The 19,733-nt window shown below is 34.3% G+C and overlaps 1 protein-coding gene across 1 annotated transcript in view; it reads left to right on the top strand.

Moving 5' to 3' along the window:
- PCDH15 (protocadherin related 15) overlaps positions 1-19,733 on the top strand; it is a 789,434-nt gene that overhangs the window by 105,881 nt on the left and 663,820 nt on the right. Inside the window, exon 2 of the mRNA XM_053663991.1 lies at positions 4,468-4,586. Coding sequence (XP_053519966.1) covers positions 4,496-4,586 — 91 coding nt within the window. The 5' untranslated portion in view covers positions 4,468-4,495. The remainder of the gene's footprint in view (positions 1-4,467; positions 4,587-19,733) is intronic.

Raw genomic sequence — 19,733 nt, 5'->3', positions numbered from 1 at the left:
TGTCAGAAATTGGAAGTACCAGAGTTTGGACAGACTGTTGAAGGGCAGATGCATATGTATAACTCTCACTTCACTGAAATATTTCTGCTTGCTTCCTGACATGGGATTGATATGGGATTTCTCACCACAGTATTGGCAGTGGGCTCCAAACTTTGATATATCAAAGAAATTAGTGGTTATGTGCACAGCAGTCAGAGACAGAGGCTTAAAAAGTAAAAAAAGATGACATTTTCAAAAATGTACCAGAGGGAAAACTACCATGATGTCAACCTTGGCTGCTTTTGCCATGTGTCACTACTACCAATCCAGATGCAGGGAGCAGGGATAAACATATCAAGGGCAGAGCTTTCTGTGTTGCTAGTGTTTGGATTTATATTTGAAAGTGAAAGGCCTTTGTTCTCCTTCCAAGAAATGAACAGCAATCTGTATTCTGGGCAGTAAATATTTTCAAGGGTACTTTTCAGCCAGGGTTGTTGGAACAGTTATGTTCTTCTTGTGAAGTTCTTCCCTTACATTATCAGAAAGCATTTTTGGTTGCTTTGTATAACCTTCCTCAATTTTCAGAATGAGATTTAAGTATAAAGTGATGGCATAAAATTTTGAAAATACAAGCTTGTACTTTCATGTCTCTTACTACTTTTGAACATGCTCTGTGTAACTTGCTGCTTCTCTCTTTTTATGTTGCTACTAAGTAAGATTCATGAGCAAAGAGGTATGAGTGGGCTTATTTTGTTGATATTTTTCAACTACCCAGGAGAGTTAGTTTTACCTCAGTGACCCTCTATAAATGATCATTAAATAAATGAATTTCTGAGAACATTGAATGCCAGAGAAATGAGTACCAGTTTTATCTCATAGGGAACACAAATGATGTGAAATTCAAAATCAGTAGATTGTGTCTTGAGTAATTGCAGTAAAATATTCCTAAGCATTTGGAAATATATATTATAAATTTCAAGAACTTCAAACCATTTACATGTAAGGTTGTGACATAATTGAGAAATGTGTTTTTCAATATTTTTGATGAGATACTACTTTCAAATTGCTGTTACAAAACCATATACCAGAGTATTAAATATGCCAGTTAAATTATGTCCTCAAAATTAAGTACGATAAGCCTATTTATAAGTCAGCTGCATTGCTTCTTGGAACTGGTCGTGTTCTAGATCGCTAGAACATAACACTATGGGCAAAGGAGATCTGGAGGGAAAATTTGTACTCAGAGACCATAGCGGAATTCGACAGAAAATTTATAAGGTACAGCACCATGTTGGAGGTGGTGTAAGAAATATCTTTCATTTACCTGCAATCATTTAACAATATCTGGAGTTTTGTCTCCTTTAAGAACTCTTCCTACAATGCTAGAGATTGTAAAAACTAGTAATGAAAGTGATTTCTTAACTAAAATGTTTGATCTGTTCCCACTTATTTGACAACAGAAGTGCCACTATTAGCTGACTGGCACAGTAAGTGTGTTTATCATCCTGGTCCTTCGTCTTTTGCTCGGAGGACACAGCCTCTTTCCTGGAGGCATTGTCTCACTATATCTTTATCTAGGACTGAGGTTTTCTTAAGTTGTGTGCTCTGTGTTTTGGGGTATCCAGTGAACATGGTGAGTCATAACTTTTAGTTCGTTGAAAATTCTGAGCCCATTGAAAGGATAAAATTTGCTTTGAAAAATAATGCACATATAAATGAAATAGTAAAAAATTAGAAAAGTTACTATCTTTCTTGTTATTCAAAAATAAGCATGTTCTTATTACCATGGATGGTAAATATTACATCTCCTCCAAGTGAAATTTTAGGCAAGTTTTAATTGTGATTTTTAAAAAGGAAAAAATGTAATCTTCTAATAAATGTATAGGATCGTGGATTAAGAGATTGTATTTCCGGAGACATAGTAACAGCAGTGACTTTAATGATTTTGAAATTATGACCCATCGGGTTGTTTTCATCTTGAAGGCTGTTAAATGAAACCAAATGGTCTGAATCAGAAGCAAAGGAAAGTAGCCTCATTGGTGAGGTCGCATCACTGAAACCTACACCAGTGAGAGCGCAGTCAAGGGGGCAGACTAAGGACCCGCAAAGTTACACCTTCTGTTCTTTTGTCACTTGGTGAGGTATTGCTTGTCCTTTAAGTTCTTTTCTTTTTCCTAATCAATGTTTTTTAAGTGTTTTCTCTTTGTTTCTGTTTTTAATTTTAAATACTATTTTCTGTTTCTCAATGTTCTCCAATTTTTTAAAAAGGAATTGAAGCCATTATTTGCATAACTCTTTCTAGGGTTATGAGTAAATAACTCTAGGGTTATGAAGAGGGATACGATATCCCTTCCTTAGGATGCTGGGGGGAGGCTGTTTGGACTTGTGAAACCCTTGAAACCTTCTCATCCACGTGTTCTCTTAGAAATTTTCTATCCTTTTTTGTAATGAACAGAACAAAGGTTTCCGGCTTGCAGATTATACCACTTCTTTATTCACTCATCAGTTTCTATTCTTGAGCCGGGGAATGTGGCTTTTTCTCCACAGAATAGAGTAATAATACCAATTTGAGAGACTATGCTATAAACAGATTAAGAAAATATATATGAAGGCACTTTGAAGAATTCATAGATGCTGAGTCAAAAATACTCATATTAAGCTTTATAAAGTACTCACTTCACCCGAGTCACTCTTCTAAGAATGTATTTGTAGCCACTTACTTAACCCTAAAAACAAACTTACAGGGTAGATGTACTATGTTATCTCCATGTTAACAATGAGGAAAGTGAGACATAGATGCCATTTAATTTGCTCAAAGTCTTATAACAGATACGATGAAGAGCTTAAATTTAAAAAGAAGCCACACCAATTCACTGTCTCTTTCACTTGGTCAACTTTATTTTTGTTACTTGCATTTTAAAGGCAAGTAAGCAAGTAAACGTGGATTGTTACATTCTCTTGATACCTAAATATGGGCTCTTGTGTGAGCTATCTGTGCGTAGAAGTTATAAAAGCAGGGGCTCTGTCTTTTACCAAGTTACGGGGGAAAAAAGAGTGTGAGGGCCAGGTAAAAAGAAGGACTTTCATTTTTAAAGAAACAGTCACAAAAATATAGATTACATTGTAAAATGCGTGTGATTTGGTGCAGTGACTTTTGAAATTTAAGAACTATGCATCCTAAAATTTTGAGCTTGCTCTTTTATAACAATTTAAAATAAGCTATGTATTTATATATTCTACTATGCAGAAATCTTTATGAAGTATAAAATGATAAATGAAATAAAATGCATGTAAAGGCAGAACTAGAATATTCGCTCTGTGCATTCTATGGAATTTTACCCACAGCTAGTCTAGGAGAGTAAATCCTGGGCAGGGGTCATCGACTGAGGGACCTCGGAGAACAGTATGACCTGCCAGAAATATTTATTCCATAAACAGGGTGGGACAACCATCGGAACACTGAGCAGTCTGGATTTCTACCATCATCTGGGAAATCAGAAGACCTGGCAACACTGGTTTTCATTCCATGAAAGGCTCGGACAAAAGCTGAGCCCCAAATACGCTCCCCACACAGACGCTGTACTCCCCACTTCACAGAAGCCTCCACCATCCTGTTGTCCTTTTAGGCAAATTCACTCTTTTCTTTTGTACTTTTTAGTCCTGGTAGATGTTTGAGTTTAGAACTTCTGAGGCAGAGGAACAGAGTTTCTATCCCTCTTGGACTTCCATATAATCAGGGTCATTTTGAGCAATTTTGTGTGAATAAATTATTCAATTTACCAGGAAACTGGGCATGTCATTCTTTCAATAAGCCTGGCTGGCGTGCTCGCTGGGCATTAATGCCTCGTTCAATTCCATTACTTACTGGGAGGTTGCACAAGAAAACAAATGAATTAAAGTGAAATTTATCCAAGTGCTCCATAAGGCAGATATGGTAAAAATTGATGGTTTATACTTAGTCTTACTTGGGTAGTTAAGTCAATCTTGTATCACTGTACTTAAAGGAATTAGCATTTTAATGAAGGCTTTTTCTACTTAATTGCGTAACACAAATGTCCATTGACATTTTTTATGTGGCATACTAAAAACTGGTTTACCATCTTAAATTGTTGCTGCAGAACACCTGACACTTTATAGCTGAATTATGCTAGAGGTGAACAAATTTAGTAACTCAAACTGATTAACATTTGATTAACTAACAGGGTCGAAAATTTAAAGAGAGTATGATTCTGATATTAGTATGTTCTCAACTTACTTGTTTACAAAGTAAGTAACAGAGAAGATAGCTTTCCTTAAAGATTACTTGTCTACAAATTCAAGTGGATAAAGAGTTCCAGTGCATTAAATGTGTTACTTTGTTAATGGATAGCTTGGCACTGGTAATTAACTATGAAGTCATTAAGGCTTTTCTCTGCTGTGACAGTTGTGTTTACCTGTAACAGATTAATGAATTTGTCAAATGTTTCTTTCTCCCTCTTGTTATTTCAGAGAGGCCTTGGGTGGAACTCGACAGAAGATGTTACAACAGTTTTATCTCTGGAAATGGTTAGCTTCTGGAATTTTCCTTGTTTCTTTCTTCGCTATGTGTTTTGGCCAGTATGATGATGGTAAGTAAGGAGGCTTTTAGTATGACCTTTATAGTTAGTCAAGATTTCAGTTATTAAATGGTTAATGAAACACACAAGAAAAATGAATAATGCTAATTTGTAGTTCATTTTTAAAGGTTAGTAGCCAGTCTAAGAATTTGCTTTAAATAAAACAATCTTGCAAAAGTGGCTTCCACTATACTTTGTTTCTTAGAAAAGGATTACAGTCTGATAGATAATATGACAAACACCTCCATTTGAGCACTTACTAATTCTCACTAAGCAAATTCTATTTAAAAAAAACAAAACCTTAGATTCTATTTATTAACCCTTCAACAAGCACAGACGCTGATCTTAGACAAAGCTTACCGATATACATTACCAATGTTTCTTTCTGCGAAGACACCCCCAAAGAGGTCAAAAATAGATGCTGTGACTTCAGTGTTAGCACTTTAATTATGTGTATTACTATTTCATCCCCTACTATTTTATTTGGAAAGAGTAAAAAAAGTGTAAAAGACTTGCCATTAGACATTGTTAGTCAGTTCCTAATAGTAAGTCACTTTCGAAAGACATATTAATCATCAAGCTCTTTAGGGACTACTTAACACATTATGTCCACAGTGGCCCAAATGAGTCTGTCTTAGATATTTCAATATTGAAGGAATCTGTCTTAGAATACTACATAATGAGAGTTAGGATATATATAATATGTTAATAGAGGGATTTTTCAAAAAGGACAAAGTTCCTCACCTTAGAAATTGCTATTTAAGAAAAATGAGTTTTGTTCTTTTTTTTTTTAATGTTCACTGTTCTTACCCAACATGTTTTTAGCATTTAAGTACACAGGCAAGTAACCATCTCCTTCTCTTTATTGTCCTGTTATGTAGCTGCTCTTAGTGGCATCAGAGATTGTGGATGTTGTTTATGCTTTGCTCAGTTAAATTGAATGATTGACGGTAAATGAATTAATTCTGCTTTATCCTAGACAGTATTCAAGTTGTGTACATATTATTAAGATATTCTCAGTTCTCCATTATTAGACAAATATGTCTCTCTTAGGGTTTGCAGAATAGTTTAGAATACCAACTATTTTCATAAAGTTGACAGCCTACTCCCCTGAAAAGTTCTGCTAATTAGCACACTGCTGACTTCAAGTGTCTGTGAATTCAATGTCATTGCCACTGATGGAGCTTGTGAATCTCCAGTCTAACAACACATTTGAAAATGTAGTCATAAGATAAATACCGTAACTGCTACTTTGAAACAAAAATAAAAATCGGTGCAACTTAAAAGAACATGCCTTTCTAGGACAATAATACCTTTTAAATTGTGCCCCAGGAATAGATGACAAATCAGTGCATGTTGATATTTCTTTACATAATAAGACATTTTATTTTTTATTTATATTTAGTGTTCACATGGACCAAGCAGAGGAGGATTCTATGCCATTGCTAACATTAGACATTCACAAACCTTGAACCTTTTAGGAACGTACTTCAGGCTCTCAGAAGATATCACTCCTGATTGAACTTGTAATACTGTAGATTGATTTTGTCAATAATATCATTAAAGCTCTTGGTTGTTCTAAATGTGCTTGCATAGCCCCAAAACAAGATTATCAGGCCACTGTTGGCCATCACATAACCAAATTTCTGAAGCACAGTGGAACTTCAGACCTGCCAAGTGACAGTTTATAGTGAGGCTGCCCCATAAAGTACTGCATTATGGATAACTTTATAGCCATGTTAGAAAGACTTCTGGGGTCTCTGCTGGAGGTGAGTAGCTCAGTACTTAGGAAGATCGAAGGGATAGGAACTCTGACAGAGTAATGCAAATTTTGTATGGTGTTTTATAGAGATTTCTTAACTTGACAAGCTTTCCAGTATTCCTTCCACACTGGTATCTTCCAGTGTGCCCTCAGAGACAACATGATTTTCTTCCATTAGGTCTCCCCCAGGTCTTTACCTCTCTCTGGCCTCCTCCTATTTGAGACTGAGACATCACTTTTATTTTGTTGTTCATGAAAATGGTTTTCATAGTTACCATTTTTTAAAAGCCATAAAATTGTGAGTCTACGCTATGCAGGAATAAAATTAGGACTGGACAAAGAATGATTAACATGCAAAAAATAGCACTTGACTGAAATATGTGATATGAATTTCTTGAGTAAATTTTTTTTTGTCCAAATGCTTGGGATAGCAGGTACATGGATAGATTGAAAGAAGATGATGGTTATAGTCAAAGTCACAATAGAAACATGCCAGGGAAAGTAAAAATGAAAACACCATGCCACAGGAAATTCACCAGGTGGATTAGCCCATTTTGATAGTTGGCAACTGACTTAAACTTCAGATAGAAAAGCATGAGGGAGAAAATGTTAAAATGCCCTGAGGCTATTAGTATAGCCATCTAGGTTTTTCTTTTATTAAAGAATAGGATTCTCCTGGACTTCTTGTGAAGAGTGCATCCTTATGTTTTTCTATTTATTTTCTTACTTAAGCAAAAGGGAGTTGGAAGAAAAACAAGTAAAAATCATTTATTTCATTAATACTTTATCCTGAACCAAAACATTCCAGTATTAGCAAATATATGAAACTAATTCAAAGAAAAACCTATTGTATAATTATTATTTTTAATATTTTATAACAAAAAGGTTGCATATAAACTTTGGCTAAGTTTTTAATAATTTTATATTTCTCATCAAAATACTGGGACAAGATTTTAGATTCAGTAATAAAGTTTGTGGATGGCCTATCTGATAATGAACATTTCACTTGTTTGGTATCTAAGCAAGCATTAATAAGTGAGATTGATAGTATTATATTAAGTCAAAAAGTCATAATTTAGCTGACAGAAAATTAGAGAACCTAAGGACATATGTAGTTGATGCTCTCCTTCCCCTCAACAGAGCATTGGGAAGGATATTTTAACAATAGCTTACTGCATTACTAATCCCGGCAACTTTGTTTGAATTGGACTGTGTTCCCTGGTCCCAGTCTGAGTGTGGGGAGCTGTGAAGGAGGTGCCATGGGAAGCGGAGGCAGCAGGACCATCTTCTCAGATGTATGTTTTGTGGGGTAAAATATCTATAAAACATATTCTTTGTTCTTACAAATGATATGATTCACAGTGAGGTAAGTAAACCAAATTGTAGACAGGGTTTGCGTTTTTGTTAATTTTGTTTTGATTTTGAGCTTATAAATAAATGATGAAAAGGAGGGAGAGAAAGGTAAAAGGGAAAATGATATATGGGTAATGGGTATGTTTTATTATTTCTTCTGCATTTTGAATTGTGTGTATTAAATATGTATCATATAGAAAATATAATTGTTAAATAAATAACTATATATTTGTAAAATAGGACTAAGTTTGAGCTGTGTTAGAGTTTTAAAAATGTGTGTGTTCAGTAAGTGTGTGTATGTGTGTGTGTGTGTGTGTGTGTGTGTGTGTATCTGAGTAAGAGAGAGAGAGAATTTTCCCCAAGTGTGTGCAGACCTGAAAGCCAACAGGAGTTTATTAAGAAAAGGGTTCTCCCTGGCTGCTCAAGTGTTTTACCTGGAGGCCAAAAAACTGCCCTGACCTTGAGCTACTGCATAAATTGGCATATATCTATGATGTCACTGTAAGCCTTATGTGGTGTACAACCAGAACAACTAGATGAAGAGACCCGATTTATAATTTTGAAGCTCAGCTTCCTTACAGTACTAATAATTCTCTGAAACTCAATTTTATACAGTTTAACACATAGCTGACAAATATGGCCAAATCTCACTGTAAATCTTACCTCTGTTGCTAGTATTATCCTCATTACTTTTAATAATTGTACTTCTTTTTAATAAATTTACACATTGATTTATGAATGATATTTTGTGTTTCTGTATAGTATAAGTATATTCTAAGCTTAAGATATTTCTAAGATATAGTTGTCTTTCTTTATGTCTCTCCAAATTTACCAAGCTCCTTGATGACTTAAATTTGTTAAATTGCATCTTATTCTTAAAGTATATTTTATTTTGCCCTTTCCTTGGAAAGCTTACTGATTCAAATGAAATGTTAAGTGAAATTCAGGGAATATTTTCAGTTTCATTTTCATGCTTGTTGGTGCCTCATCCTCAGAAGGTCAGCACTGAGATGTACATGTCAATCAATTGTTTAACCAAGGTCTAAAGTCTGATACTAAAGACTGGAAACTTCATTTTCATTGATGTAGCCAGTGGTCATGAAACAGAGCGTCAGTGGTTTATACTGATTAGAAGGGAGTGGCATGTAAATTACAATGCAGATAACAGAACTCTAAGAAAAATATAACTGTCCAATGAGCTGAAGCACTGGTGTCTCTCTCCTTTCCATGTCTTAATAAGAGGTGGTCAAATATTCTTAAACAACAAGAAATAAGTGATTGCAGTGATCCAGGTTACCAGGATATTGCAGACTGTTACATAGGGCCCTGTTATAATCGTACCTCTGCCATGGGCTGCACACTTTATTTGTGGGACACTCACTGTCTTGCCCAGGTCATGCTGAAATTTAAAAATTTCATAATGAAAATGAGGGAGAGAGAGGAAAAAGGGAAAAATGATGTGTGGGTAATGGGTATGTATATTATTATTTAAAATTTATTCTTTGAGTTTGTTATTTCTAAGCTTAAGATATTTCTAAGATATAGTTGTCTTCCTCTTGTTAATATTATCTTTCTCTGATCATAGTACAATGCAATCATTTTTGAAACTATTTCATTCATAGATAAATTAAACATGATTATTGGAGATTATACCTAAGTAATTTTCAAGGCAACTTCTTTTTTTTATTAATTTATTTTTAGAGAAGGCAAGGGAGGGAAAAAGAGGAGGAGAAACATCAATGTGTGGTTGCCTCTTGCGTGCCTCCTACTGGGGACCTGGCTTGTAACCCAGGCATGTGCCCTAAACTGGGAATTGAACCAGAGACCCTTTGATTTGCAGGTGACACTCAATCCACTGAGCCACACCAACTAGGGCTTTAGGAAAATGTCTTAATTCCTCATTTAAATATGATTTTTTCACGTCCTGAAAATGGTTTTCATCATTTCTTTTTTTCTAATTTTCTTTCATTTTTTTTATCTCCCCCCCCCCCAATGGCAGCATGTGTATAGAGAGAAATACAGCAAATATGCATGCACACATGCAAACGAAAACACAGATAAAACACATTAGACAACAGTAAAAACAAGTATAGAATATATTTTTATTCAAAAATTTTATGTAAATATATTGTAGACATATTTCCTTGCTTACCCCTTTCACTTACTCTATCTTATAAAGTATATCTTTATTCTGAGAAAATAAATTAAAAATTTAAGAGTAACTGTTGTTTTCCCCACTTGATAACTTCAAAGCATGAAAGTTTGTCTTTTTAGTGTGCTCTTAAGCTATTAGATTTATATACATTGTGCAAATTACAATACTATGTGAAATTTAGAATGGGACGGCACAAAAACAGCATTGTCATTCTTAATACTCAATCCAAGAAAACTTTCCTAAGCTAAATTCATCTCCGGATGAAAGCATGAATGGGTCCTTTTACTTACATGGTTTCCACACTTACATTTCCTGTCTCCCCCTCTTTTCTGAGGGTGGGTACTCTTGTGCATTCCTTTATACCAAAATAGATGCAGTTTTGGAGCAAATGTTTCAAAGCATGCCTTTCTTTTTTCAGCAACAATTCCCCACTAACCAAGTTCAGAAATACAAACTCTGTGACTTGTCTAAGCTCTGACCTTGTGCCTGAAAGAATGAATTCAATAGCTTTTGTTTACTCTAGTAATAGGCTCATTTAAAACCTATCTGTATACCTGGGAGTCCAGAGAGCTAAAGAGCCAGGAAAAAAAAAAAAGAAAACCCAGATAATCAGAAGACCAATTATTTTATGTGGAATAGTCTCTTTCTGCTAACATTCACACACAGGTAATTTTTCCCAAGGTAATTTAGAATAGCAAAGTATTGATATTGTACTTTGAATACTCTCAGTTGTCCTGTTAAGACAGGAAAAAGACATAGAAGGTCTAATTCAGTGCCCAAGCAATGCAGATGAAATTAATGATAGCTGGTAAGTTGGGTGCTTCCAGTTGTGGTTTTAAAAACCTGAAAAATTTGAACTCATTGAAAAATAAATTGCTCACATCCTGTGTTAAAAGGCAGGACTGATTTTTACTGTTTTTAATTGAAATTGAGCAAAATGTAATTGTAATCTTGCTTCTGAGTCTTCAGTGACACAGAAAACTCATAATGAAGTGGCTTTTCTTAGACGGGTTCTTTCCTGCCAAATCTCTATACCTATCAATACCACTTCTTCTCCAATTTCCTTAAACTCTGCAATTTGTGTTTCTCACAACTCCACACTTTCTTGGGCAAATCCTATAATTTTCTAGTGTTTCAGCAAACAGCATTATTGATCTACCTTTCTGCAACTTTCTTTCTCTCAGTGCCTCTTTGTACTGACTTTTTCTGATTATCTTCATACCAGACTTCTCCTTTTTCTGGTGTATATTCTACTTTTTCCTCGTCTGTGCATTCAGTATTGTTCTGCTTTTTGTATTTCCACAAGGAACCACATTCTATAATAAACAAATTGGGATGTTGTGTGATTAATAAACCCTGGTGTTGGTCATTTTCCATTTGCTAGAACTTTTCTTACATAGCTCATTCATCTAACAATGTATCTACTGTATACATCACTACTTTTTCTCCAGTCCACATATTTACTTTTCTATAGAAGATTTAGCTAGTTAACATTTTATTGAATATTAACTCTGGGGAAAATAGTAGGGAAACAAAAATGAGGCAACCCCTTAATCCAAGTATAATAATGAAAAAGAGAACCAATACAATGTGATCTATGTAATAATAGAATTATGTATAGTGTTTGAGTTTGGGATAATACAAATAGAAAATCTGATGAAAATGTTGGATTAAAATAATAATAATAATAACTGGCTTGTGTGGTTCAGTGGATTGAGTGCTGGCCTGCACGCTAAAGGGTTGCTGGTTCAATTCTCTGCCAGGGCACCTGCCTAGGTTGTGGGCCAGGTTCCCAGTTGAGAGAGAACTGGAGGCAACCAATCAATATTGTCTCATATATTGATGTTTCTCCCTCCATTCTCCTCTCTCTAAAAATAAATAAATAAAGGGTTTTTTTAAGTCAAAAAATGTTTGCAGGATGAATTTTGAATTTTGAATTGAGAAACTTAAAGAACACATAAATTTCATAAAAACTGAAGAATACTGAGTTCGTGTTCTCATTCAAGATGTATACAGATATTCCTGTGCAACTTTGAGGAGTGCACATGATGTTTTATGACCTCATTCTGGGAAGGTTAAATATTAAATATCCAAAGGTGAAAAAAAGAAATACTTGATTATGATCATCAGCTAGCCAAACTCATTTATAAGCTTATGTCCTTCACGGAACTCCAGCTAACGGCCACAGTTTTTTCTCTGTCTCCATCTCTCTGTCACTGGCTTTTTCTCTGTCTCTGGTTCAATCTCTCACCCTCTGTCTCTATGCCACACCACTAGAAGCTGCTGTTTGCTCACTGTGCTCAGTTTTTACAATTGTTTGTATTTAATTCCTTCTTATATACTATTACTATGTGTTCGTATATGTTTTATACATGACATCATTCCAACATGTTTGAAAGGTTCTTGAAATCACAAATCATAACAGTATTCATTAATTTGTAAACAGCATCTCTTTAGAATCATCACTAATGAATAATAAATGTATTAACTGATTTCTCCATATTTTTAAAATTTAATTTTTCCAGGAATTCATAAGGTGCTTATGATAATAATAATCATCACATATAATTTCTTTACTGTTATGCCTATTTATGGAATAGGAAATTATGGAAACATAGAGAGGTTGAGCTGCTTTCCCAGTATGGTATTAATGTCACTCTTAAATGTCAAATCTCCACCCTTTATCTCAAGTCCACATACAATAGCCACATGCTGTGCTATGCTATTGTATTATGGCATCAAATCCTAACTTTTCTTTTCAGATTTTACTCAAGTTCTACTTATTTTTTAATATTGACTTATTCATTATCTTTTGATGTTGTTACTAATGACACTCAATCAAAACTAAATGAGTAGCAGTTGGCAAAGAGTACAAACTTCTAATTTTAAGATGAATAAGTTTTGGAAAATCAATGTATTGCATTATGTATATAATTAATAATATTGTGCCATATACTTGAAATTTGCTGAGATAGTAGATCTTAAGTGTTCTTGCCACACTAAAAAAAAAGGTAACTAAGTGTGGTGATGTATTTGTTAATTAACCTGATTGTGGTTATAATTTACAATGTGTAATTCTCTCTCCATGTTGTAAACTATAAATATATAAAATTTTTATCCATTTATATATTAAGCTGAAAAAATAATGTTCATCTTATAATGTTATATAATGTTTGTTTTTTGTTAAGATGATAAATTCCTGAAAGCAGAGATGATCTCATTTACTTTAGTTGAAATAGTATTGAAAAAATAGGTTGAGAGATGAAATGTGTGTTTTTTTTAAGATTTTATTTATTTATCTTTAGAGGGGAGGGAAAGGAGAAAGGGAAAGAAATATCAATGTATAGTTCCCTCTCATGTGTTTGTTGCTGGGAACTGGCCTGCAACCCAGGTATGTGCCCAGACTGGGAATTGAACCGTGATCCTTTGTTTGCAGGCCCACACTCAATCCACTGAGCTACACAAGCCTGGGCTGAAATGTGTTTTTTAACAATTCAGTAGTAAATTGGTGAGCCTTGCACATGGTAGACAGAGTTCTGACAACAATTCCGAAACATACTCAGTGAGGGTTTGGTTTATATGACATTGTTCAACATCGGCATGGGGACAGAAGCAATGAATAAATACCTGTGGTAAGGAGATGTCACTCATAGCATACTTTTTGCGTCCTGTTCAGAAAATATAATGTTTATTTTCCCACAAATTATACTATATATATAACTTTTTAGAGATTCAGTTAGTATTTATCCCATGGTAGTGTGTCATTTAGAAACATTTTTTTTTGTAGAAAACTCAAATGCAACTAGTAGTTTCTTCAGGTGTGTCTCCTGTCTTTCTTTTTCTGACAATCAGCTGATGTTTTGAGAATTTGCTCATGACATTGTGGGTCACACTACAGTGCTTGTTCCTGAGGTCAGCAACTGTTCATGCTGCTAATCTTCCCGACTCTTTTGGGTCCTACCGTGTGCTCAGGGCTATTCAATTAGGCTGCTCAGCGACAGCTCTTCAGCTACTCTGAGTTTATTAAGTGTCTTTATTGAACAATTGGAATACTCATAAGAGCTCTTCAGGCTGAGACTTAGATAATGTGTGGAAAGGGCAATGCTAACTCCGACATCAATTTTTTATGTCGCTATATCCAGGATTTGGCCACAGTTGGCCACAGTTAGCCTGATACCCAGAGTATCCTCATAAGGGAAAAATAGTGCATTTTAAAAGAATATTGATACCATATTGTGCTCTTTATTTTTCTTTCACTAATTATTTATCCATTCATTCAGGTACAGCAAACATATATAAGATCTATTATGTGCATATCAGTTTTCTAATAATAATAGCTAACATTTATTGAGTCATTTCTATGTGTCAAACGCCATATACACGGTACACAGCCTCCCCTTCTAACACTACATATGTAAGATTTAAGATGCTCATAATATATGCATCATAACATTCCAGTTATACAAGCTTATGTAGTTGCAAACAAATATTTTTAAGCATTTGTTTGCAACTACATAAGCTACTAGGTGCCAAGCCATGTTATAGGTGTTGCAGATTTAGCAAACAACAAAATGGATAAAAATTCTCATTTTATAAAAGGGAAGCAAAATAATCAAAATCAGTAAAAAAATATGTTGTATGTTATGTGAATGGAGTCATATAAAAATAAAACAGGTAAAATCTGGAAGAAATATAAGGGAATATAATTTTAAAAGATAGTGTAGAGAGGATATACTAAGAAGATACTCTTTGAGAAAAGTCATGAAGAAGATGAGAAAAAAAAATCTTGTAAATTCCTAGGGATGAGCTTTCAAGACAGAGCAGAGTGAAAGGACCTTGAGATTGGAACATGTATAGGGGTTTTGTTTATTAGTTTAATTTTTGAAATTACAGTTTACTTTGAATGTTATTTGGTATTGATTTTAGCTGTGCAGTGTAGTGGTTTGACAATCACATACTTTACATGGTGATCCACCTAATATTTCTGGGAGCCAACTGGCACCCTACATATTTATCACTATTTTTCAAATTTGTTTGCTTGCTTATATTTAGATTCCACATATAAGTTAAATCATACAGTATTTGCCTTTCTCTGATTAACTTATTGTATTGCATAATATCCTCTATGTCCATCCATGCTGTCACAAATAGTAAGATTTTGTTCTTTTTTATAGCCAAGTAGTATTTCATCATATACATATCCATAGTGTGTTTGAAGAACACAATCAGAAGCAAATGTTGAAGTATTGAGCTGAGTGAGAGAGAGAGGGGAAGAGATAAAATCAAAGAGGTCATGAGGGAAGCTGATGTACAAAGCCTTGCAGACAGCTGTAAGGACATTGTCTTTGTGTGTGTGTGTGTGTGTGTGTGTGTGTGTGTGTTAAAATGGAAAGTTACTAGTGTTTCAATAAAATTTCTTTGGCCCTTGTGTTGAGGATCAACAGTCAAGATCAGGTTGACCTCTGAGAAATGTATTAACAGCATTCTAGGCAGAAGATAAAGATAGCTCAGACCAGGTCTTCATGACAATGGTGATAAACATGGTTGACTGTGGATATGTTTTAAGGTAGAGACAATGGGGTTCGCTGGTATATCAGATACATAAAAGACAAAAAGTAGTATTTAAGGTAGTATTCATGTCAACATATTTGGTCTAAACATCAGGAAAGGCTGAGCCACTGCATCAAAAGAGTAAATATAGCTAAAACTGAATCATAAAAAAAACACTGACCCATAAATATCTAGGAAGATGAGGCAATTTCAAAGAAGATATTGATATATAGATAGTTAATGAGAGAATGGTTTACTTGAAGCCTAATGAAGAAGGCCTCTCAAAGAGAAAGTGATCGGCTGTGTTAAGTCCGATGAAGTAGATGGCGAAGTGTGAGAACTGAGTATCAAATTAACAAAGTGGTGTTCATTTGTGACCTTGACAGGATTGGTTGTAGTGGCATGTGGATGGTGAAAGTTTGCAATAGTCTCAAGAGAGAGAAAAGGAAGAGGAAATGGGGGCAGTTTGAAGATGTAAGATACAGAATTTTTTTTCTTTCTGCTTTTTTTAAAGTAGCACAAAAGTTAAAACAGAAGTAACAGAAGAAGCAGAAGTAGCATTCAAGAATACATATCCTACCTTAAAGTCCTAGTGATCAGAGGATATGACAAAAAGCACCACTTTTGACAAGGCCATGGAAATAGCACCCTCTGGGAATAGTCAGATTTCCAATAAAGCATGAAGAAGAAAGGAATGTTCAGCAAAGTACATAGTCTCTTATTTATTCTGCACTAAAATCCCTTGAGATAAGTTCTATTATAATTATAATTATTCATTTCTTCAGATAAGGAAGCAAAATAAGCTCTCTTGCTTAATGTCGCACAACTCACATATATCTAAGTGCCACGGTCCTACTACAGGCAGGCTGGCTCAAGCTGCCACACTTTCAACCACTATACTGTGGAGCCTTAATAGAGTGTTACTGACTTATGAGAGTACAAAATAGAGACTCTGACCCATGAAACCTTAGGAGAGTGAGGCAAGCTATGATCATGTCTTATAGTATGTCCATTTACTCAATATATATTTATTAGCATCTACTATATGATAGTTTTGTACAGAGTTCTAAGAGTGCAAAGATGAATCAGATACATTTCTTGACATCATGAATGTCACTGCCCAATTTATATGAAATAATAGCAAAATGGACAAAAATACATGACAAGTGTAAGTCAGTGTACTGTAGATTTTGAGGGGCTGATTTAAAAAGATGTCATTGATGTTGCCTGCTTAGAAGGGGGTGAAAGTGTTTATCAGCTGTGGCCCTGGCCAGTGTGGCTCCTCTGGTTGGAGCACTGTCCATGTGAACTAGAGGTCTGTGGGTTCGATTCTCATTCAGGGCACTTTCCTTGGTTATAGGTTTGATTCCTGACTGGAGCACATACAGGAGCCAATCAATTGATGTTTCTCTCTTACATCAGTGTTTCTCTCCCCCTTTCTCTCTCCCTCTCTTCTCCTTTCTCTAAAATCAATAAGCATGTCCTCAGGTGAGGATTGAAATATAAGAATAAAATGAAGTCTGTGTCAATTGTAGTTAGTCATAGTAGCATTTTGTATTGAGTTCATTAGGGTGACTAGTTATTCAAACCATACAGGTTTCAAGTGTACAACTATATATAACAAATCACCTGCCTACTACATTGTGAACTCACCACCCAAAATCAAGTCTTTCCACCACCATTTATTCCCCACTTTGCCCTCTTCCACCACCCCTTACCCAGCTTTTTCTCTGGCAATACTGATTTTAGAATGAGATAGGTTTGTGTTACTTGGAAAATAAAAAAGGGAGCTATATTAAATTCCAACCTGATGCATATAAATTCATATGTGCACACCAGAACAAAGAGAAACATAAGAGGATTATTGTATTATAAAGCATTGGTATTCTTGGATATGGAAGATTATCTATGGTATGGACTTTCAAATTTGATAGACCTTTTTCAAATCCTGGAAAAATCAATATATACTTTTTAATGAGCTATATATTCTCTCTAAGACTCAGAGCTCCATCTATTAAATTTTGAAGGGTAGCAACTTTGACTAGATTGCTATTAGGATTAAGTGATATTACACATGTAAATTGCTTAGCATGTCCTGCATCATACAGAAAGCTATACATCTTTTTACCTATTATAATAATTATTAGTATTTCAGAGACAAGCATACAATATGTTCTCATTACTCAATATTTTTCTCTGAAAACATTTACACATACAAACACAACCACACAATTGACCATTATTTTTAGAAAGATCACCATAATTTCTACATACTTCTTTCTGTGTACTATAACTCTTTGTATAATTTTCTACCCAGGTATCTTATGAATTTCTCAACTGCACTTAAAGACATCTGGCATAGAAACTCAGTAGCCATTGGTATCTGTACCTTTTCCTTTTATTTTTTTACCTTTGTCAACTTTATGTCAATGTTCACTAGTTCCTCTTTACATAAAAGAACTTCTGTTAGTTCCTTCTTATTATTTTATTACTCTTTTTTTACTTACATGTGGATTTTTCTCTTCTCAATTTATTCTCTTTGTCTCTCTCTCTCCCTTTCTCTGTCTCTTTCTCAACCTTTCTCAAAACTTAGCTCTCTGCCTCCCTTTAGCCAAGTTAAATTCCAGAAAATGCAATGATCATTTTCTCACTCTAGACACTTCAAATGTATGGTCTACTTTAAAATGATTATCTTAACCAGACCGTTCATCCTTCTGTTACAGATAGGATTTAGGATAGCATTAAAAAAATTCCCAGAGTGTATTCTTATAATATAAAATTTTCCATAGTGCATGCGCACATATTTCAATACCTCCAAAGCTCCCTTGTATTATCAGATGAGGAAAATTTTAGAGGAAATGCCATCTAATTACATTTCCAATTAGTATACATTGGGACATGCACTCTCATTGGGATTTTCTTATTTAGAGAATTTTCAATTCTCTAAATTTCTAAGATTTAAATTTAGTCTAAGACATTTGTCAAATAGCATTTATTGAATTTTAATTCTTTTGCAGTCTATTTGAATACATGGATTGAGATACAGCCCCCTAAAATGAAAACTAGATATAGACCCAAAAAACAAAAACTAGTGAGCTGCTGACATGGACCTGAGCCCATCTGTGTGTTGTGTATTTATTGCTGAGAGCTTCCTAGATACATTAAACTTGACAGAAAGTGGCCCTTAAGCCACTTTAAAGCTGGCTTTTGACAGTAGGTTCTCAAAGGAAGGACATTTGAAGATATGATGTGTTTCTGTTTGTTGCATAATATTAACTGCTTCATTCCATAGCAGAAACAAAAATATACATAAAGACTAATTTACATATTAAAACCAAGAAAATCAGCTTCTATTTACTAAAAATGGGAGTGCAATATCCATGCTAATATTAAAAGGTACATTAGGCAAATACACTTGCAAAGAAACTCTGTAATTCTGAATTTTTTACTAGCCATATCCTATCAGTATAAAAGATTAATGGTCATAACAACTGGCCAATGGTGGAATTGCTAATAACAATAATCAGAAACTTATGAGAAATCACTTTGAAAACAGGGATGTTCAATCTCATTCCCCAAGACAGGACAGTGTGAACTGTATTGTACCTTGTATTGTACCATTTGACTCTGGACAAATGTATTGTGATATGAAATGCAAAGTGATACTCTAACTTCAGAGAATTTCAAAATAGAATATTTTCTCATAATGCTAGATATATGCCAAGTTTGACAACTCATGCATTGAATGTATTGGCAAATTATATTAACAAAATGATTCTATTGCAGAATTAAATTATATGCAACTAGAAAAACATTTTTAAAAATCCTTCCTGGCACTTCTACAGTGTTTTTGAATATTTTGTGGACATCCTTTCAGAGTTGAGGTTTGGAAATAATTTTGAAAAGATTTAATATAAGGAGTTATCTGAAGAGATGATTCTAAAATAAATGAAAGGACATATGTTAGAATAGCTTTATCAAACTTCATCATCAATCCTTCTCCTTCCTTAGATTGGAAGGTTGAAACCAACATTTATAAGAAATAAGCTTGGGTCAAAGCAAAAACCAGTATTTTTTAAATAAAATATATTTGGGACATTTATTACTAAATATGTACTTTTTACTTTTTATTTTTAGTGGATATTGCTTTAAAAGATAAGGAAATCAGAACAGTATAAAACAAACTGCCATCTCTATATTGATTCTAATCCATTATGATTATTCTGGCTTATGACATAATCATAATTGCTTCAGGGATTTTCATATAAATCACAAAATCTCTACTAGTGAATAATTTTTCTGTATTTCATTGGCTTCTTACTAATTCATATGTAGTATA

The sequence above is a fragment of the Artibeus jamaicensis genome, unplaced genomic scaffold (assembly GCF_021234435.1).
Source record: "Artibeus jamaicensis isolate MK-2021 breed Jamaican fruit bat unplaced genomic scaffold, CSHL_Jam_final contig_332, whole genome shotgun sequence".
Classification (NCBI taxonomy): domain Eukaryota; kingdom Metazoa; phylum Chordata; class Mammalia; order Chiroptera; family Phyllostomidae; genus Artibeus; species Artibeus jamaicensis.
Note: the sequence above shows the minus strand (reverse complement) of the source record. Positions and strands in the feature narration are given on the sequence as shown.